Raw genomic sequence first — 22,314 nt, forward strand, 5'->3', positions numbered from 1 at the left:
AAGGGGCTAAAATTAATCAAGAATCTTGCACACAATCCGTAATTGGTGTCAATTATAGAATTAAAAGCTGTTTTTATTTATTAAAGTTAAAAATCGGCATTACTCGAAATGACAGGTAACCACATGTTTTTTTGACCGATTTTATTAATTCCATTGAAAGCAATTTTAATAATATTATTATATCACAGACACATATGAAACATTTGTGATATTGTTTGTGTTCTTATTTCATGTTTTGGTCCAATTTTTGAAAAAAAAAAAAACATTTTTTTTTAAATTTTTCTCCTTCCGCCGAGTAAAAAAATCGATTTTAGGTGGCCGTGAATTTTGACAGTTTGAGGTTAGGGAAGTTATTAGGTAACAAATAAATAGAAACGATGGCTTCCCTTTTGAGACAATTTACAAGGACTTTGCGGTCACCCGTGGCCCGCAATGGGGGTAAAAAACTGACTTTTATGTTATCGTTAACTGACTTGTTTTTTTTCAGTTTGTGCAACTGCCATCAGATTCAAACATTCGGAAGCAGCCCCCGCTGAGGAGACCCGACGTAGGTTCCTAGCCTTGACTTAAACTCAATAAAACTAGTTTTTTGTAGCCACTGTCAGAAAGCCGGACCTTTTGGCCCGAAGTCAGTTGAAAGACTTTGGAAAATACTGCGCTGATTGTCTCCCAAAATACATCCAGAAGGTCCAAATCACGGCCGGGGACGAGCTCGAGCTGTTGATAGTCCCCGAAGGGGTGCTCCCCGTGTTGCAGTTCCTCAAAGACCACCACAATGCCCAGTTCGCCAACATAACAGACATCGCAGGGATGGATGTCCCCAGTCGCGAGTACCGCTTCGAGGTCATCTACAACCTCCTGTCTTTGCGTTTCAACTCGCGGATTAGAGTCAAGACGTACACCGACGAGTTGACCCCCCTTGACTCCGCCTGCGACATCTACAAGGGGGCCAATTGGTACGAGCGCGAGATCTGGGACATGTATGGGGTGTTTTTCGCCAATCACCCCGATTTGAGGCGGATTCTCACCGATTACGGGTTCGAGGGACACCCCTTCAGGAAGGACTTCCCCTTGAGCGGCTACGTCGAGGTACTATTTGGGGGAAAATGATTTTTTTCTTATTGTTTTCGTAGGTGAGGTATGATGATGAGAAAAAACGGGTGGTGGTTGAACCACTTGAGTTGGCTCAAGAGTTCCGGAAATTTGAACTATCGGCCCCCTGGGAGCAGTTCCCCAACTTCAGGAATGCGCCCCCTGCTGCCGAGGAGGTGCCAGTCGACGAGAAAAAGTGATTAGGTAACAATTTGTAAATAAAGTAATCAGTTTTATGCAAATACTTTATTTGTTTCCTAACAATTTGTACTGTAGCAAAACAACAGTCGGTTTTTCTCATCCAATTATGAAAAATTGACTCCGATTTGTCATGAATACTGTCATTAAAGAAGCCAATTTCCACGCAATGACAGTAGTACAAAAGTTAACTCAATTTTTTTTAATTAAAACCCCTTCAGCGTCAAAGTGATCTGTGACTGAAATTAAGTTGGCGACATTGAATTATAGGTGATATTGGATTGTCGGGTGACGGCCTTGCCAGGGGTCACCCGTCTGAAGTGAATGACAGTTGACTATTAAAATGTGACGTTTCAGTTTGAAAGGTAATATTGCCAACTTAATTACTTCGATTGGAAATTCAATACTGGGTGATTGTGATTTTTTTTACCTCAAGTATGGCAATTTTGACTTTCAAATTCAAATGTCAAACTTTTTTAGTCATCACCTGAAACATTCTGATATAACAAATTAGGATTACCAATAATTCAGTGTTGCCAATAAATTTTTTTGTCACCAAAAATGTCCGAATTGGCCAATGTTAAAAATAAGCTTTTTTGCTTTATTATAACGATTATTTGAATACAGTTATGTTGGCAATTTGTGTCTGAAGAGTCGCGTCAACCCACTTAAAGAAACCTTAAAACTACATTAGTCATTATTGGTAATACTAACAATATTTCACAAGTACAGGTACCATCTATCACACTTTTCTAACATCAATGGTAACTTCGTTACATCCATTTATTTACAGAAGTTTCGAACAACACAAAAACTCACTCCACAGTGAAAAAAACAATTACCGTGTCGTGGATTTTCGTGTTATGTTTGTTTAGGAAAATTACTCCAAAATATAAACATACAAAATGAAATTCCACAACTGTACAAGTTAAAAATATACTTAACATTTAAGAAAATAACTGTTTAGTCCATTCAAAAATATATTTTGTATGTGCATCATAAAAATAGTGTATTATATTCTTCGATTCTAACACCATTTAAAGCTTTGTTTAGTAGAAGTGAGCCCACCTTTCAACATCGGACTAGTGTTTGAGGTACTCAAACAAAAAACTCCTCAAGTATCACAAATTCGGACCACAGCTCACAACAATTTGATATTTCCACACGATTGTATAAATTTCAACAAACTTCATGTTCCCACTTATTGACTTGAAACATTAACAATAACAATGAATAGCATTTGAGCTAAATATAAAATTCAAACAATCGGAGAAACAAGAAAGACCCTGATGATACATTTGTCTTTTTTTATGCTTATTGATTTCCCTAAGCACAAAATTTCTGCCGTCGTTGCCTTAGGCCACAGAAAATTCCACAATATTTATTGCGAAACGACAATTCACATCGAAGTCGTTTTTGGAAAAACTCGCATTACGGACGTTGTCAGTGCTATGGGGTCCGTTTGGCCGGCACTAACGTGTCTCTCGTGGTACTCCTGGAAGCAGGGAACTATACACAAGTTCGTTTGACACTCGGGACAGTGGTATTTCGTCTTGCGGCGCAATATCCGGCCGTGGGTGTCCACGGTGTTCCAGCAGTAGTTGCACCCCAAAGCCGGACCTGAACGCACCACGGGACAGTGGCTCGATCTCGTGCCGGTCTGAAAAACAACAAAAAAACAATAGAGTTATTTCCATTGTTACCAATTTTCGTAAAAAAATTAAGTACCTCAGAACTCGCGCTCCAGAGAAAAAGTAAGATAAGATAAAAATGTTTAAATAATTCTTTTCTGTTTATTTAATGATTCTGATGTTCTTGTGTATGTTTTTTATAATTATTTAGAAAAGGAACAAAAATTTTGCCAATAAAAGCCACAAATAACATTAAACAGAGTTACAATTTAGGATACAACTTTCTTGTTTCCTCTTCTAATAACCTATAGCAAAACTTTGAAAATTATTTTTCCAACAGAAATTAAATGCTCGTAAAACAATATTTTAAAGAATCGCAATGTTTTTCAAATTTTCAACAAAAAGTTCAATAGAACCAAACGTTTTTTGCTTAAATTATTTCTTATTTGAAAAAACTACTTGATGAATGATAGTACTGAAAAAATGTGACTATCGACACTTTATTCAGTTTTATAGAAAAAATTCATATAAGTTGCTATTTTGAAGAAAGAAAATCGCATAACCCAAGAACAAAAGAAAATTTTATCTCAAAATACGATCACATTTTTTATAGCACTTTAATTTTTATTAATTATTATTTTTTGAATATTAAAAAAAATTAAAGAAGTTAGAACAAGTTTGAATTAAATTTATAGTTTTTTCGAATTTTTGTTTGATTTTATAGTTTTGAATATAAAAATTAATTGTAGTTTCCTGTTTTCAATTTCCGATTGGTTTTTTCAATTTTTAGAGTTCAAATTTACAAAAACTATAGTTTTCTATTTTTGTCTGAGTTTAAATTATTACGATTCTATCAAATTTTGTTGTTTTATCTTTCTTTATTTAACAGTTTTTTTATTCAGATTTTCTACTTTTTCTTGACTTAGTTTTGCAAAAATCTCACAAATGTTGTAATTTTTTTTGGTAATAGTACTCCTAAATACACAAAAATATCGTATTTCAGACCTATTTTTGCAATTTCTTCTAGTCTTGAAATTTTTTTTTTAATTTATTTAGTTTAATTTAGTTTTGCGGTAAAAAATGCTCTAAATTTAATGAAATAAATGAGAATAAAACATTTCAAACCTGCTTTTTTCAAACAAAATTTCACGAATTTTGGGAATTCTTTGGTAAAAACGCTCCCACTTTCACAAAAAATAAGACATTTCAGACCTAATATTGCAATTTTTTGTATTGTTTTGGGAAAATTTTACATTTATTTAGTTTTGATGAGGTAAAAAAAGTTTTTAAACTTATTAAAATAAATGAGAATGAATAATGGAATCTCTAAAATTTTGTTAGTTTCTTGGCGAAAAATCTAAATTTATAGAAAATATCGCATTTTGAAGCCAATTTTGCAATTTTTTGTATTGTATTAGCAAAATTTGACGAATTTAGTTTTCTGGATAAACACTTTAAATTATTTAAGCAAAAATATTACATATCAGAAGTAATTTTGTAATTTTTCTTCTTGTGTTGTGATAAATTTCATGAAAAAATAATACTCCTAACATCATAAAAATTAAAGTATTTTACAATTTTATGCCTTATTTTGCAAAATCTAAAATTTATCAAATGTATCGGGAATTCTTTGGTAAAAACGCTCCCAAATTCACAAAAAATTTATTAATTACGGTAATGGGTAATTTTATATTTACTTTCTATGGAAACGCTACTTTCAGGCGATCCCAGGATTATTATGCACTTTGCAGTGCTCTGAAAATATTTTTTTTCAGCTATTTTTAAAACGTCCGTCTTGAAACTTGTATGAGGACATGGTAAAAATCTGAGGGCTTTTACATGAATTTTTTGAGAATTTTGAAAAACCTGCGTAATTGTTAATTTTTTTGTTTCAATGATTATTTTCAAATTATTTGTTAATAACAAGGTTTTGGAATACATGTATTCCACGTCCTTAGAGTACTTATTTTTATCTATTCTTAAAAAAAATATTTCAAAATGATTTGTTCTTAAGAAATGTTTTTTTGCTTTGACGTACTTAATTTTGTACATCCCTGTTTTTTCAAATATAAAAAAATAAAAAAAACTATAAAAGTAAATGTGTTCTATAACATATCTCAAATTTACAAAAATAGGAAACACTGAGATTTAAAAGTGTTCGTTTTGTCATGGAATTACTCAGTAGTTTGATCAATAATGACGTCTTTGCCCAAACTGGCGAATTTGCGCTTAAAATCGCTCACAATCCGTCGAAAAAAAGACGAAAACCCCGTGGAAAAGCTTCTAGAACCGATCGAAAACCTCGAACCCTCATCTGAAAGTGATTTCAGCGAAATTTCGGACGTTTTTGACGACTTCCACAAAGACAGCCACCTTAAACGACGCGATTTAACCAAACACGAAGCCGATATTCTAACCATGAGTGAATTCACCGACGATTTCAAGAGAACAATGGCCCAAATCCGAGACGACTTGCGTATAAGTCACGAATTTGGATTATACCAAGAAGAAACAATGGAGGAACCGAAAATTCCACCTCAAATTCCACTCGAAGAGGAGGTAATTGAATTAGAGAGACACGAATCGAGTGACAGCACGTCATCGATCACGTGGCATTTACTGGCGGTGAATCGCACCAATCACAAGTTCGAAATCACCCCACCCGGTTATAACGCATTTAACCAAACCGAATCGCATTGGTTGGAACGTGAGTCGGTTTCGTGGGACAAACTCGCGAAGGCTGCTCTTAAATGTGAAGCGTGGCTCGAGCAGTGTTGCCAGGTGTAGTGAAATTTCACCAAATCTGGTGATTTTTTAGAAATGAAAAAAACTGTTTTTTTTTGAGCATTTTCCACGTTTTCAACCAGAAACTTGATTATTTCGTCAAGTATTTTCAAAAAAAGTCGGAAAACCACCAAATTGGTTAAAAATAATTCGGTTTGTTTTTTTTACAAGATTTTACTAGACGGGATCGAAAATGACTATTTATTTTTGTCTTTTTCGGACACTTTTTCTGCTAGAAACCCAATTATATCGCAAAATTTCGTTAAAAACAATCCAAAAATTCAACAAATTCGACCAAAAACGGCGTTATTTTTGCCCTTTTTAAGTGTTTAAGCACGTTTTTGAGATAAAAACAAAGCAAATTCTCAAAATTTCGTTGAAGCGGGCACAAAAATTACAAATTAAATCGAAATCCATATTATTTTTAGCTTGTTTCGCTCGACTTACTTAGTTTTTGAACCAAAGACTCACCTATTTTGCAAAATCTTGTCCAAACATGCTTAAAAATCACAAAAACAATTGATTTTGATGTTATTTTGTTTGTTTCACTTAATTTAACTGGTTTTTGAGCAAAATAAGACAAAATTAAGCTGTCAATTTTTTAAGCACGATTTTTGTGAGATTTCGCTAAAACGAACTGAAAAATCAACATATTAAGTCGAAAATTACATTAATTTTGCATTTCTTGAAAGTGTGTTTTTCGGTAAGAAACGCAAAATTTGTTAAAAATAAGTCAAAAAAAAAAAAAAACAGAATTCGGCCGAAAATGATATAATTTTTTTCTTTTTCCAAAGTTCAAGCAGATTTTTAAGCTGAAAACTCTGTTTTTTTTGCGAGTTTGCCAAAGCGTGTCAAAAATCACTAAATTGTTATAAAAAAAGATTATATTATGATTTTTTTACCTAACTCTTAGAATTGAAAGAATTGAAATTGATGTTATCTTGTTTGTTTCTCTCGATTTAACTACTTTTTGGGCAAAATTAAGTCAAAAATAAGCCGAAAAACCACAAAATTCGGTCAAAAATGCTTTTAAACACGTTTTTGTTCTAAAATCACATGTTTTTTTGTGAGATTTTGCTAAAACGAACTGAAAAATCAACAAATTAAGTTGAAAGTTACGTAATTTTTGCAGTTCTCGACCATTTTAGCACATTTTTTTACAAAATTATGTTAAAAACACAACAGAATTAGGCCGAAAATGATGTCTTTTTTTTCGAAAGTTCAAGCAGATTTTTAAGCTGAAAACTCTGTTTTTTTCGCGAGATTTATATGATATTTTTACCTCTTAGGTTTTAACTTGATTCTTTCGTCAAATTTTCTAAAAGAAATAATAATCGAAAACCACCAAATTGGTTAAAAATAGTGCTATTTGTTTTTTACAAGGTATTACTACAATTATTTTGCACAATTTTACCAAAAACAAGCCACAAATTCAACAGAATAGCCCAAAACGGCGTTTTTTATGTAAGTATGTTTTCGAGAGATAAAAACACAAAAAGTTCGAAATATTACATTGAAACAGGCTAAAAAATTACAAAATTAAATCGAAATTGGTATTATTTTTTTTAGCTGGTTTTTATACTTTCTTTTTACTTCGTTTCTGAATCAGAGGTTCATTTATTTTGCAAAATCTTGTCTTGATATTGATGTTATTTTGTTTGTTTCACTCGATTTTAAACTGGTTTTTTAACAAAATTAAAACAAAAATAAGCCGAGAAACCACAAATTTGGCAGAAAATGCTTTGCATGTTTTTGTACTAAAATCTCAGACTAAATAATCAAGAAATTAAGTCTAGAATTACATTTCTCGAGCGTTTTAGCACGCTCTTCAACTAGAAACGCAATTATTTCGCAAAATTTTGTTGAAAACAAGCCGAAAAATCACAGAATTAGGCCAAAAAGCATGTCATTTTTGCTTTTTTCAATCGTTTAAGCAGATTTTTAAGCTGAAAACTGCGTTTTTTATGTTTTTGATGTAGCAACACTGGGCTCGAGCCCTGTCTTTGAGACATTACCAGTGGCGATGAGGCGCTCCTCTTCAGCTCGTCGGCCCTCACCCGGAGCGAGCTCGTGGGGGCCGTGGCGGCGCTGTCGTGGGGCGACACCGCCATGGGGTCCGCGACCACCACGACAGGGCTTACGGCCCGTTGGGCAGACTCGGGCGCATTCTGGTGGACGATCTGTATATGGAGCGGGGGCGACATCTAAAACCCCTTTGAAGGTTAACGAAAGGATGCAATGAGGGGGGCTAACTCACCGATTTCGCTTGTGTTTGGCTTGGCAGTAAGGGATGCGAGTGCTGTTTGACTAAAACCGGGCCTGGGACCGTGAGGAGGTTCCCGGGAGGGGGCGAATGCGAGGGCAGAGGCTCCGAACATTGGCGTTCAACGCGCACAGGAACTGAGAGGTATTGGGGCGAAAGGGGCTCACTGTCCGGGGGCTGACTAGGGTCGCTCTCGCGCTTTATCCGAGGCTGGCGCATGAGGAAGCGGCCGCGTTTTGTGCCCATCACGAGCTGGGGGCTCCGTTGGCTGCTCGAAGACTTCTCTACAAGAACAAAGCCTTTATTTAATTGTTAATCAAGGGTGTGTGAGGGGTGTTTCAGTGATTGAGTCAAAGTACAATGTAAAAACTTTATAAAAGCTGTTCTTTATTGTATTTTTGTGACATAGAGTACGTTTGCGGTAAGGCTAGATTAAGAATCAGGCGAAATAAAACTCAACAGTGAGATTAATAACAAACGAAACACAATTAATAACAATTGGGGGGTTGCCTATCTAAATAAGGGATTAATCAGCACGGGGGTATAGCTTAGTCTACTCGGATTACTGACATATTAATCTACCTAGTACAAAACAATTATAAAAAAGTTTTTCTACAAATAACAAAATCTCAATTAACGTCAGAATAAGGGGCCAAAAATTAATTTTTTAACCCACTTTTTATCAGAGCAACTAAATTAAAACCTTTGTCAAACCCAGATTCTAGTTTCATATACACAGTGTTAACCTAAAACGGCCCAACAAAAATAATGGGTCAAAAATCGCCGATAAGTAAAGAAATGCGATGTTTCAATGTTTCACTTACCATTATAAAATTTATAAAAAAAACAATCTATGTACCATAAAATCCTAAATAAAAATATTTATTCGGCTTAATGTCGACTGTCATTTGACTTCTAACGACAGATTGGGCTTTTAGATCTCATAAAACAAAATTCAGTTTCTTGTATTCGTTTAAAAAGTCCAATTATCGCCAAAAATATACAGGGTGTTTCCCCAATATGGCGAAAAATTGCAACCGCACATCGAGAATAACACGAATTTGTCAAACAAACAAACCTATATACAGGGTGACGATAAAAATGAACATCCTTGAGTTCCTCTGAAACCACTTAGGTGGTTTTTATAAATTTTACAGGTTTTGTGAGCCGTTGAAAGCGCTTTTACCAGTGACGTGCGGACTGTAACATCACTGGATGTTTTTATTTATTTGTTGATAGAGAATATGTTGTTACGATTTTTGCAATATTAAGAAAACACAAAAAAAAGAAAAATACCAAGTAAGATATCAAAAACATAAAAAAAAATTCTATCTGTCAAAAATTTTTGACATGTAAAGTTGTCGTCAATTCATTCATAGTGGCCATTCAATTTATTTCCCAGTTGGCAGCACTTATCCCGCCACTTCTAGTGTGTGGGTTTTGCGTGGAGGGACCATTGAACTCCACGGGGTTTTGTCAAAGTTGGTCGCAGAAATAACTAAATTGCGCCAACAATTGTGACAGGCGCAGTAGATTTTATATGTGAAGTATTCTAACCCGACTTTTTTAGAATTGTCATTTTTGATAGCTATGTCCCTAAAAAAAAACAACTGGATGTTTAAAGTCGGATTTACACAACTCAATTTCTACAAATTTACACAGAGAAGTGTTACTGATAATCTTGTATAAGTATGTTTTTCATAATTATTCAGTAAAGATACAAAAACTTCTTACACATAACATTTTTTTCATGTTCCTGAATCTTACTTTACTTGGCATTTTTTTTTTTTTTGTGTTTTTATAAAACATTAGTGACCTAATTCAGGGAAATCTCGTGCGATCAAAAAAAAAAATAAAAATTAGAGTAAGCTTATTAAATTAAATTCTACAGTTGGCAACACATTGGCTGGGAATCTGGGCACAAACTGAAAGTGAAAATGACCATTCACCGTTTTCCTCTTGTACACCAATAAAAATTTCTGCTCTAAAGTGAACATTATTTCACTCAAAAGGAATGAAACGCAAACTTGTCAAAGTTTGATGTCAAAAATCAGGATTGCCATCTGAAGGACTTTAATCACCGCTTACTCTAATTTATTATTTTTTTGATCGCACGGTACAATGTGTTTCAAATTGATTTTCATCTAGCGGAAATTTCTTTACATGTAAATCCTGTGCCGCTCTGCTCTTTTTGAACCATATAGTGACAGCTGTCAATCGAAATTTAATTTTTTGTAAAGCGGAATTTTTTATAGCCGACTATGTAGATGAAAATCACGTTGAAACCCGTCTCGAGATCAGTCTATTTACAATGAATTAATACTGAATACCCTACTCATTTCTTTCGTAAGATACACTAATAAAGTAAACATTAATATTTGGTGTATAAACTAAAATCATTTTATAAAAAATAAAACACTTTGCAAATCATGGGGTGCGTTATTTACATTTGTTCAAAGTTAATCCCTTGAAAATTGACCCCTTGTTGGGCATTAATCACCGCCGCGTCTAGATACTTGGGTCTTTGCAAAACTGTCCCTAAATCAACATGTTTCCCATCGAAAAACGCCCCACTGATCAACGCCACTGGATGATTCTGCTCTTCCTGTTTCTCAACTTGTTGCACTTCCGTTTGTGGACTCTGTGGCGTCTGCTGTTGACTATTCTCTTGCGTTTGCGCATTCTCCTGTTTCCGGTTCTTAATACTCAACCGGAAGTTGGGATATCCCCTCTTTTTATACTCCAACCACAGTGTGCGATTATTAACACCGTACAACCTCGCCGCCTTGCAAAATCCAATCCCTCCAAATCTCACCGCCTCCAAAGCCCTGATGAAATTCTCGTCACCTTGCGGATTGATGCTCCTTTTTCGCTTCTGTATCATCTGAGGCGGCGAGTTCGTTATCTGGTTTTGGTAGCATTGGGCGTTGGGGGATGGGGGATTCATGGGTTGTTGTGCCATTGGGGGACACGGGGCGTAGGTCTGGTTCGTGGTTATGGAAGTGGTGGGGGAAGTACATGATGTGAATTGGGCGTAGGCGGTGTGGTCCATCACGTTCCACTGCATGCCTGCAAGGGTTAGGTTAGGTTAGATGAGTGCGAGGTGACTTGACAAGGCTAAGCTCAACGGCAAGTGTGAACAATGAGGGGGCCCATTGAGCTCAGCCTCTGTCAAAGGATGGGAGACACGGGACGGCACAGGATTGTTCACGTTGCTGTTGATTCTTAGCCTTAATCTAGGTTAGGGGGCCGGGCCGGGGGCACTTTTGTTTGTTCACAACCGCATACTAAAATTGCATCAACTTACCGGTTAATGTTAGTTGAGAGGGCCCCGCTGTCTCACACGAACTCGTCTCCAATCCGTGTTGAACACTGACTTCTTGTGGGACTTGCTACAAAAACATTATTACCAATAGGGGGGCCAAAAATTTCGTTAATTGTCATACCAACGTCACCTGGTGCGTGATTTCCCCTTCGACACTCTCATGGGAGCTCCCTCTGTGCAACTCGGAGTCGCTACTGTGCCCCTTGCTCTTCTGTAAAATGCTACTGCTATCGGAGGCGTAGCCCCCCGGGTCTGATTTTATAACAGTGCCACTAGACGATGTCAAAGTGACTTCGCTGGACTGGTGTTCATCTGAAGTGCGTTCAGTTGAGCCAGAACCAGAACCAGTTGAGGATTTTCGTAACCGTTTTCTGAAATTTTTTCAATCAATTGCAATTACTGCGAGTTGGGGGCGCCCAAAATTTTTAGTGGGGCTAAAGCAGTTTTTTCAAAAAAATCCTCCAACAGGTCGATTTTTTTATGCTATATTTTGACAATATAGTGACATTTATAACGTCATTCGTTGTGACGTCATTTTTTTTTAATGACAATTGACATTTTTGTTCACCCCTTATAAAATAAAGCAAGAACAAGAAGATAAAGCTCTTTGTATAAAACTTTCTATAACTTTTATAAGTTTTTCTATTTTTTATATTTTCTTCTTTTTTGTATTTTTTTTTGCTTTATTTATCCCAGAAAGATAACGATGTGTACTATCTGAAACATTAATGAAAAATGTCGGTTGACATTAAAAAAAAATTAAAGTGACATCATTACTCGAATACAAATGACGTGATAAATGTCACCATAGTGTCAAAATGTAGTTTTTAAAATTCGAATCGGTGTTTTTGAATAAAAAATTGATCAAAATACAAATTTTAGTACAAAACATTGTTATTTAAATTTTCCAAAAATGTCAAATTTTGACATTTGACAGTAAAGAAAATTAATTAACGTTTATTCTTCAAATATATTTTTTTATATTGACAATAAAATCAAAGAAGCCGATTTTTAAAACCGATTTTAGATTTTTATTTTTCTTGTCGAAAAATCTAAGACGTCTTCTGATTGGTTGATTTTAAAAAACGCAATTGATTGGCTAAGGATCGAACAATGAAACTCAACTTTAACGCATTAAAAAACTTTTTACTTTTTATTGGTCTAATATTATAATTATTAAAAATAATAATTTTAGCCAATAAGAAATAAAAACCGGTTTGTTCTCACGATAGTGGTAATTACGTGAATGGGAAATAATTATTATTGGCCAATAAATTAACAAATATGTCCAACTAATAAATTCAAGATTTTGTAAAAAAACTCACCGATGATCCATAAAAAAACTATTTTAATTCAATTCGGATTTGCTTTGAAAAAGACGCAGAAATAATGATAAATTAATTTTTCCAATTTAGTCACGAAAAATTAATGTTAGATAAGGGACTATTTCGTCAATTTTTTTCTCAGTGGATTCAAAAAAAAAAAATATGACTTAAAAAAATTGTTTGATTTTCTTGAAGAGTGTGAGCTAGATTGTCGCGAAATGTCAACTGTCAAAAGTGTCAGATTGAATGATTAAAAGCCAACGCACTCTTAGTGATGTTTTTCTTTAAAACGTTAATTTAAACCCTTTTAGACCTTTTTTCTATGAAACTACTACTTTGTAGAATTATGATTGAATTTTTGTTTCTTACCTTCACTCAATCTCCACCTTTTGCCGTTTTCTACTTTTAGTGCTTCCAAATTTTCCAACAATTTCCAGGAAAAAAACAATTGCTATCGCGTGACAAAGATGGTTAAATTAACGTTTTACACGAGTGTGAGAACGTTCAAGCTATCACGTTTTAGTAAGGTATAAGTAAAAAATAAAATCGACCTGTTTGAGAATTTTTTTGAAAAATGTCTCATAACAAAGATATGAATTTTGTGCGTTACTTTTGGTTCAGTCTGTATTATAATTTTAGAAAGAAAGTTTTAAAGTGGGGCTCGGGCAGAATTGGGGCTTGAATACCGTTTACTGGTGGGCGACAGGGGGCAAGGCGACGGTGATAGAGACTGTCTGGGGGCCCCGTCCGTGCTCCAATTCGTCTCCCCGGGGGTCAAGAGTTCTGCTTTGTCGGTTGAACTATTCTGGGCTTTTGACACCGATTGATCGACGGGGATTTCAGCCAAACCTATTTCAAAATCAAATTACAATTACAATTTTTGATTCGAGTTGTTTTACCTTTGATTTTCAACATTTCAGCGGTTTTGAGGATGTGTGGTAGTTGCTCTTGCGAGACATTGACTTCCCCATAGTACATAAAGTCGACCATAACTTTCAAATCAGTGAATTTAACATCTTTTAATATCACAATGGGGTGTTGGCAAGGATTGATAGTGAACAAAGACTGAAAAGTGAGAAAATGAGCGGTTTTACGACCCTGGGGGCGACTTACTTGAAAATATGAACTGCACGCGGATAGAACCACTTTGTGTGCTTGCAAATGCCTGCCTTCGGCGGCTAGAGTAACGTCAACAAGTGACTCACTATTCAGAAGACTAGAAAAGACCGAAATGAAGTTTGGTTGATGGTTGTTCCATCTCAAGCAATACTGTTGCATTGTCATTGTTGCGAGATTTGTGCACCTACAAGAAAACCAAATCAAGTTTTGTTTATATTTTTAATTATCAACCACATACAATCGATAAATTGACCTGTGAATTGTAACCTTGAGAGTCCACCAATGTGAGATGACATCAACGTATCACAAAGATGACTGCAACAATTTAAATAGAAAAGGTCAAGATAAAACACTACTTTACTGACGTCACTTGCCGTACTTACTCTTTAAATTGTCCAACATTACACGGAAAATAAACACACGATTTTTTTAAATAAACACTACACATAAAAAACATAATCCACCATATTTAGATTTCCTCACTGACGTAATTCTGGCAACTGGTAAAAAAGAAACCTGTAATCGGTATACATTTTTACCAAAAAAACACACTTACTTTTTTTACACATCCCGAAATAAGTCGAATTGTTTGATAACAAACCCACAAGCCGATTTATTTGCAATAAATGTGCCTAATGTGCAAGAAACTGCAATAAATTGCCGGTTTTGACGCTGCGCTACGGGATGTCGCCACGTGCTACGTTTCACGCGTGTACTAAACTGAGTAATTAAAAAAATTGTGTCCTCAGTTGGCGCCAGTAAATTGATTTAGAGAGAAATAAAAAAAGCGAGCTATTATAAATAGTAATCCATCAAATTCCTTTTTTTGCACTGTATGTGTGTGTTAGAGTCGTGTGGTTGAAATGAAATTTTGCTTGTTCGTGCTTTCTTCGAAATTCTGACAGCCAAAGGAGATTGATCACTTACTAATCACGTTTTCGCTTTATTCTGTCCTACATGCTGACAAATAATGCTGCAATTTGGGTCGCAGCAGCAAGATGGAACGTTTCTCCAAATTTCAATTTAATAATAATTTGAAATCAGCGCAAAAAAGTAGTTTGTAGTTTATCCGAGATGATTCGGTTTCAAGTCCGACAGTATATTAGGAAAAATAGGAAATGTGGTGGATTCTCCGAAATATATTTATTAGAACAGCTTGGGATCGCTTTTCTTTATAAACTTGTGTAGTTCCTGTTTGGGTTTATTGAACAAAATGCTAGTTTATAGTTTGCTGCGGTATTGAACCGATGTGAATTTAGATACGAAACGAAATTAAACACAGTTTGCAACACTGATTGATTAGAAATTAGATTAATACAAATCTGCATCAATCATTTCTATTGTCACAATTTATTTGGCCTACAGTTCCGGATTTTTCCAGTTATTTTAGAATGAGATCCTTTCGGTGTAGAACGAGGGTTGGGATCATTTTGATTTATTTTTATTACATTTTGTGCTTGTTTCTCGTCACGTTTCTCATTTTGCTGGTCGATTCTCGACGCTTGTTTTCTGATTATTAATTTTCCATACATTTGATTTATCGATTGTGGCTTTTTCTTTTGTTCCTCTTTTTAATAACAGGGTTATTTATTTACTCGTTTCCGGTGAAATAGCGTTTCTTCGACATTTTTAATCAAGTATTGATGAGCTAATTACACTGTAAAATATTTTGCTTTGTAAACAACTTTGCAGTACAGAGTGGCACTTAATTGTTTGCAAGCGCACGGCAATTAATTAAACAATATAGTTTTTAATCAAAAATAACAAAATCGAGAAGTAAAAAATAAATGTTATGCAACCAGCAATACAAACGTGTTTTTGTTCTACGGACGATTTTAAAAAAGAAATGTTTAGTTTTTGTGTGTTGAATTTAGCTTGTGAAATTTTAATTACCCTGTAGATATTGTAATGCCTGTTATTGGCGTCAGAAAATTATGTCAATTGTCAAAAAAACTTCAAAGAACGTAGTTATTATTTTTGATTTTTTATTTTTGCGTTTCTGTCAGTGGGAGTAAGATTGGTGTTTTCTGTTAATTTTAAAGACACTCAGTATGCAATTAAAAAAAATTGTATAAAAATAGTTGTTTATTTTACTTGGTTTTAGTCTGAGTTTTAAATTTTGCGCCATAACGACACTAGCGCCACCTGATTTGTTTTTTGTAGTTTGATTGTTTGAATTTTTTGTGTTTTGAACTCAAGTTTTTCAAAAATTGTGCTTCCAAGACCATGGTGAGTATTAGTTCTTACTTAATTTTAGTTAATTAGTTAGTTTGTTGCTGTAATTGCGCATTTTAGTTATTTTTCGGGTGTTGGATTTGCGAGGTTAATGACCTCGGAGAGGGCTGTTTAAGACAATCCCCAATTGAGTTTTTGTATTGTTGTTATCAGTGAGCGAGACCGAAATTGCGATTAAATTAAAGCCGTGATGAGTTTCTCGAAAGCTCGTTATCGGTAGTGGTGCAGAGGACATTGATAGAATAATTTTGAGTATCATAAGAGCAATAAATCGCAATCCGTACATTTCCGATAACAGTCAATCAATGTCCGTTTCCCATAGGTGGAATTGAGGGTTATTAATATGTCCGGCTTTCTGGTTTTGATTTCTTGCAGAGTCGGATTGTCAATAAAGCGCGCCTCGCGTTTTGTGTAATTTATCGCAGCAATTGGCGCAAATATTTATCATAAACACAAGAAATGAGATGATTAGGATTTTCCAGTTTTTGGAGCACTCTGGGGATGGGGCCATAAATCAGGAAATTCGAGGCAATCAAGGCAAATTTATCAAGGGAAATTTCAAATCCTGGTTATTAGGATTAAGTAAAAAATATGTTCGTGAATCAAGTCCGTATGCGGAATCTCTGACAAATCTTTATTTACGACAGCAAAAGTTTAAAGTGCTGCCTGATCATTGGCTTAGTCAAATTTTTCGCATCGCTCGAGGGCCGCATTAGGAAATTTTAATGCCCTAATGGAGGAGGAGAACTCAAACACTATACATTCTCGGGGTTGGGGCGGAAATCGAACCCGGAATTCTGTCTGATACGTACTTTACTAAAAGCGAACCGGTTCGATAATTCTTAATTGCTTCTTCCAATCTTAATCCGGGGGATAAAATATTAAACTGGTCAGTGAGCTGATACGGTGGATGAAACTTAAGCCCTTTCGATTATTGCCTAAAATTGGAACTAGTTTGAACGAAAAATAAACGATACGAGAGTTTACTTTTAACAAAGGAAATTAGACAAATGCGATTGATTTTTCTCAAAAATAATTTTTATTTTGAATAAATGTTGGTATTACTTATTAAAAAACTGAGTTGTTTTGAAGTTTTAGGCAGAAACCAAAAATATTTTTAATATTTTATGGGAAAACATTAGGAATGACAAAAATTGTTGAATTTATATTAGGGCAAAAATTTACATCTGGAGTATGAATAGTTCTACTTTAAAATATTAACAAAATTTCACTTAATTTCATGAAATTTATCTGTTAATGATAAAAAATAACAAATTGCATATTAAGGAAGGTCATTGTGTAATTAGGTAACAAAAAAAAATTAAAAAAACATTTTTAAAATTTTACTCCTAATTGATTTCTCTTATTTGAATAGTTTTTTTTCTTAAAACATGAGTTTTGATAAAAGACAAATTAATGATAAAGCATGATGACATGAAAGTTGTAAGTTTTAATGAAAAAAATCTTTTTTTATTTTATAGCAGTAAATTTTTTATTTTTTTTTTGGTCAAAATCGGATATAGTGCTTTTACTTTTAGCCTTATTCTTAACTTTATTACTCAATATCTCAAAAACTATGCATCGTCAAGTATTTTAACTTGTTTCATCGTGTTCAGCGCGTAATTTTACGTCAAAAAACCATATGTCTTAAGGTAAATTAACTATTTTTACGATTTTACGATTTTACCTTCATAAACTCAAAAAGTGCCCCAATAACGTTTTATACACTTTTGTGAGTCTTTAAGACCTTTAGAAATGTAAAAAACGTTATATGGATCAATTTTAAAGTCGAAATTTTTTTGGATTTTTGTGGAGATTTTTGTCGATTTTTGGCACCCGGAAAGGTTTATTGCCAATAACTCCGGACTTAGTGGTGATAACCTCTTATGTTTGCTACCGTTGGAAAGAAAATTTAATTTTCAATCAGATACAGAAAAAGTCGATGTTCTACGATAAATAGTTATCGAGAAAGTTTCTAATAAAGTCAAAAAAATCACAGTCACATAGTGTTTAAATAAATGAGGCACCATTTTGTTGTTTAATGCCTTAATTGATTAATAACAATTTAAAAATGTGAAAAATCGTTTTTTAACAGATTTTATTTGTCTAATAGCAAAACTAGTTCAAGGAGTGGTATATCATTTTAAACTATAATCGTTTTGTGTGGTATTCTCTTGACGTTTTATTTTAGACAAGTGTTTCGCCGATGGCTTTAGAGCAATTTGCGTTCATTTTGTGTAGAAACAAAAAACCAGTGAACTGTCTGTTAATATTTAATTGTGTTGTGTGCTTGCTTATTAAAGCTGTTCGCATTGGCAGTGAAGGTATAAAGGTAACAGTTAAATTTCGTACATGAGCGATCAAACGACTCGTTCTAAAATTTCGTTAAACATTATTCTGTCATGTTGTAACTTCTAATGCTGTACAAATAAACTTTTCGTTTGTTTAGAATTCGTCGCTGATTCCAACAAAAAAAAAAAACTGTATCCAAGAGTTGAAAAATTCAAGAAGCTCAAACAAAATACATAAAAACGATAATAAATGTTGATATGGCACTCGTAGAGCTGAAATAAAGTTGTAGTCCTTTAATCCTGCGGGATATTGGTTCGATGTTCGCTAAAATCAAATCACATCATGGACGAGATCTCAACGGATTCAGTTTCAAACAACCACTTTATGAAGTGGACCTTAAATAAGGTTATTACTTTGGTAATTTTCTCTTGTTTGTCGGGATATGTGATTTCATTGAAGGCGGCGTAAACTTAGTTTATCGTTAAGATGCGGTGATACGCCACTGGACGTTATTACAAGCAAAGAGAAATAATGAAAACCCATAACATCATTGATTGTTCGAACGAAACGCAATTCCCTCGGACTCGTTCGAGAGCAATATAATTTAAAATACTTTGGTATTTGATAAGGGACCGAAATGATTGATTCGAGAAAGTTTATTAAAGGCCGGTTCACGCGATTATAACCCATAAAAACAACCTTAAAATGAATTAGGGGTATTTTTGGCCCTTGAAAGGTATCAGTTGGCGTATTATCCACCCCCGCATAAGAAACAAAACAGCGTCGAAAGAAAGGGTGGAAATTGCAAACCATAATAGAGTATCCACCAAGATGGCAACAAAGCGAAATCCGCTACTGAAAATTCATCCAAATCCAGGCATGGACTTTGACGTTTTTACGGGAGAAAATAAGGTTATTATGAACACAGCGAGCGCAATAAATTGTCGCTATTTTGCATGTGTTTATAGAAATTCGGGCGGCGAATTTGTATGCATTTTTATGGTGCGCTTTATTTACGGTCGTGCTTTGTGATTATATTTATTACAGTGTGGGAAAAACAAGCGGTCATTAGAGTGTCTAGCTTTTAAATGTCAAGAAATATTTACTCTGCATTTTTCGAGCGTGGATTATTTTTGGAGGTTTCGTTGCCGATTTTGTATAAGCCTTGAGGATAGACAAGTTAATTGCACTTCGCGAAAGCTTTATAGGTATCCAGAGGGAAATTAAGTTTGCAGCATTGCACCGCATCCATACTTTTACATTTCATACTTTTAAACTCGAAAATAAGATCACCAAAAATTGAAAAAAAAATCCCATTTTTTTGTCCTAACTTTTATACTTTTTTCAGTATTTGAAAATTAAGTGATTTAGATTTTTATACATAAACAAAAAAATTGATTTTTAAATGTTCTAACTGTGTGTAACCAAAATAACGAATAATCACTCCAATAGTAGTATATTATACAACGAGCGTATAATAACCATTATACGCGAGTAGTATACTATACTTTATCCACGTCTACTACTTATCTACATACTAATCTAGTCCATCGCCTAAAATTATTTTTAACTATACTGCGTATCTCAAAAATAAGTTACAAGACAAACTTGTGTTTTTTTAAATGAAACACCACATGTTTCTTTGTGTTTTTGGATGTAGATTTTTATGTTTTAAGCTAATCTTTTATTGGTCGATTTTGCTTCGTTTTAAAAATAAGACGGTTCTTTTGACGAAAATATGCACTTTTTAAAAGTCTATTACACAAAAACTAAGACATCTAGAAATATTTTTTTATTACCGCAAATAAGAAGGTACAAGCTATAAGGTTGTAACATTTTTTAGTATGTTGTATTTGCAAAGATAAAAAAATGAAGGCGTTATTTAAAGTTCAATAACTTAAAAAAAATTAAATGGAACACCCTATTTATTGTTTTTGCATTTAAAAGATTATTAAATTGTCTTTCTAAAATTATTTACTTTTAGGTGTTTATAATCAATAACTAAAAAGATATTTAAAGTTAAACATTAAAAAAATAATTACTATTGTTTCAGTAGCCAAAAAGTGCGCAATGGTACAAGAAATGGAAGAAATATCACTTAATAATTACATTTGTGTTAAACTGAATCCATTATTCTTTATTTTTACAATAAAATAATTCGAATTTCAGTATTTATAACAACTTTTACAATTTCTGGATAAATCAAGTGATGGCAACAATGCCCAGATATTGGTAGGCATTGTTGCTACAATTAATATTTAATGTTAAATATCTTTTTATTTATCAATTCTAGACATTAAAAGTTTGTTTTTTAGGTAGACAATTTATCAATCTATTAGATGCAAAAATAAAAAATAGGGTGTCTCATTTAATTTTTTTAAGTTATTTAACTTTTAACAAACTTCTTAATTTATTAATTTTTATAAATGCAAAACACTAAAAAATTGCTACAGCTTTAAATTCTGTTCTTTCTTCTTTGCAGAAGTACGAAAAAAATTGTTCTAGATATCTTAGTTTTTGTGTAAAAATTTTTTAAAAAGTGTTTTTGTCAAAAAAACGTCATGTTTCTAAAACTAAGCGAAATCGACAAAAATGTAAATAAACATACGGTGTTTCATTTAAAAGAACACAAGTTTGTATCGTAACTTATTTTTGGGACATGCTGTATGGTTGAAAATAATTTTAGGCGATAGACCAGATTAGTATCTATCAATGTCCTACACATTTTTTTAAATCTACCATTTAAAGGTCACTAATAGACTTTTTCAACTCGCTGGGACAGCCTGTATAATAATTGAGAACAAATCTAGTTACTTAATAACTAAAAATTGCCACTTTTATTCAATTCATTTATAAATTAATAAAAATATAAAAAATGGAGGTCACTTCATTATGACAATTATTTATTACTAGTTTAGTACAATAAACATTAAACTGAAATTTAATGGTGAGAACTAAATTATTATGATTGACATTAATTACATTTGGTGGATGCGCCGGGTTAGTGATTACATCTGTATTATTGTAATATAAAGCAATTAATTAACGTTGATTTTTTCAATTTTAAGTGGGTACATTTTTTTGGCTAAGTGTAAATTAAATTTGCAATTTTTTCTTTGATTCTGAAGAAAAATGCAATTTTTGTTGATATTATTTTAACTGTTTACTTTATAGCTGTTTCATTATTTTTGTAATATAAAAATTCTTTGTTATGAATTCATTACACACTAGAGATTTGTTGTTACAAGCATACCAGACTTTATCTACAAAGTAATAAGAAAAATATTTCAATAATAAATTTATAGCTGAAAAATGAAACTGCTTAAAGCGGTTAATAAATGTAGGACAAGATTGTACACACGCAAAAATCCGATTTTACATTAACTTTAAAAACATTGAATTTAAAAAAAGGATAAATCTCCTTTTATGAAACAACACGAAATAAAGCAAAGAAAAACGAAAGAAAAGCAATTTTAAATATTTATTACATTTGATTCGTTTACTTAACAGAATTAAAATAAAAACTAATTTCTGATCATTTATTTTGAAATACACTTTGCTTCCGTTTTATTAGTTTTAATTTCTTTCATGTTGAAGCTAACGTTTCACCTTTTTTGATAGAAAAATATTAAAGTTTATATAATATTTTCATATATGAATTACTTATTCCGGCTTAATGAGTTGGAGGTTTGTTATGAGAAAGCAGGACCGTATTTTTGGTCGCTAATTTGTAATAAAATAAAAGGAAAGCAAGACGGCCCTGTAGTGAGCAATGACCTCTTCGCGGGCGGCGTTGCCAGGGTAACGGTATGGAGCCCCAGATCGGGGGGTGGCTGGACCGGGCCTCGAATTAACCTATTAGTGGTGGTCTTCTTATCTCACCTCGATCTTTTTATGCTCCATGGATATTGATGATCATTATAACACTTGCTCGCAATATGATAAAAAACGTTGGCGGCGATATTCATAACGTTTTATACAGAGAAACGCCGACATTGGCGGCAGTAAAAGGGCGAGTCGTGAAAGATGATGCACGTTATATTAGCTATA

General features: G+C 33.6%; 3 protein-coding genes across 6 annotated transcripts; 2 read left to right on the forward strand and 1 right to left on the reverse strand.

Moving 5' to 3' along the window:
- The first annotated feature begins 198 nt into the window (after nucleotides 1-198).
- Nucleotides 199-1,328, forward strand: LOC123014981 (NADH dehydrogenase [ubiquinone] iron-sulfur protein 3, mitochondrial). The gene is made up of 4 exons (XM_044414346.1): nucleotides 199-438; nucleotides 488-547; nucleotides 596-1,089; nucleotides 1,134-1,328. Exons 1-4 carry the CDS (start codon nucleotides 378-380, stop codon nucleotides 1,290-1,292), a joined length of 774 nt encoding a protein of 257 aa, XP_044270281.1. The 5' UTR covers nucleotides 199-377; the 3' UTR covers nucleotides 1,293-1,328.
- A 1-nt stretch (nucleotide 1,329) lies between these two features.
- Nucleotides 1,330-14,237, reverse strand: LOC123014978 (protein tramtrack, alpha isoform). Of its 4 annotated transcripts, none has more exons than XM_044414337.1 (10): nucleotides 14,121-14,237; nucleotides 13,976-14,052; nucleotides 13,732-13,921; nucleotides 13,518-13,683; nucleotides 13,305-13,467; nucleotides 11,415-11,664; nucleotides 11,276-11,360; nucleotides 7,963-8,252; nucleotides 7,721-7,909; nucleotides 1,330-2,950 (listed from the first exon to the last, which is right to left on the reverse strand). In XM_044414337.1, exons 3-10 carry the CDS (start codon nucleotides 13,900-13,902, stop codon nucleotides 2,690-2,692), a joined length of 1,575 nt encoding a protein of 524 aa, XP_044270272.1. In that variant the 5' UTR covers nucleotides 13,903-13,921; nucleotides 13,976-14,052; nucleotides 14,121-14,237; the 3' UTR covers nucleotides 1,330-2,689. The 4 variants fall into 4 exon arrangements, with proteins under 4 accessions (XP_044270272.1, XP_044270273.1, XP_044270274.1 ...); XM_044414338.1 differs by having other exon boundaries at nucleotides 14,103-14,175; XM_044414339.1 differs by lacking the exons at nucleotides 1,330-2,950; nucleotides 7,721-7,909 and adding an exon at nucleotides 10,416-11,037 and having other exon boundaries at nucleotides 8,011-8,252.
- LOC123014982 lies at nucleotides 4,990-5,740 on the forward strand. The gene has a single exon (XM_044414347.1). The coding sequence runs from the start codon at nucleotides 5,118-5,120 to the stop codon at nucleotides 5,706-5,708; it is 591 nt and encodes a 196-aa protein (XP_044270282.1). The 5' UTR covers nucleotides 4,990-5,117; the 3' UTR covers nucleotides 5,709-5,740.
- Nucleotides 14,238-22,314: the final 8,077 nt, after the last annotated feature.

This window comes from Tribolium madens, unplaced genomic scaffold, assembly GCF_015345945.1.
Source record: "Tribolium madens isolate multiple individuals breed KSU strain unplaced genomic scaffold, Tmad_KSU_1.1 Scaffold_97;HRSCAF=244;Tcas5.2_LG3a, whole genome shotgun sequence".
In the NCBI taxonomy this organism is placed as follows: domain Eukaryota; kingdom Metazoa; phylum Arthropoda; class Insecta; order Coleoptera; family Tenebrionidae; genus Tribolium; species Tribolium madens.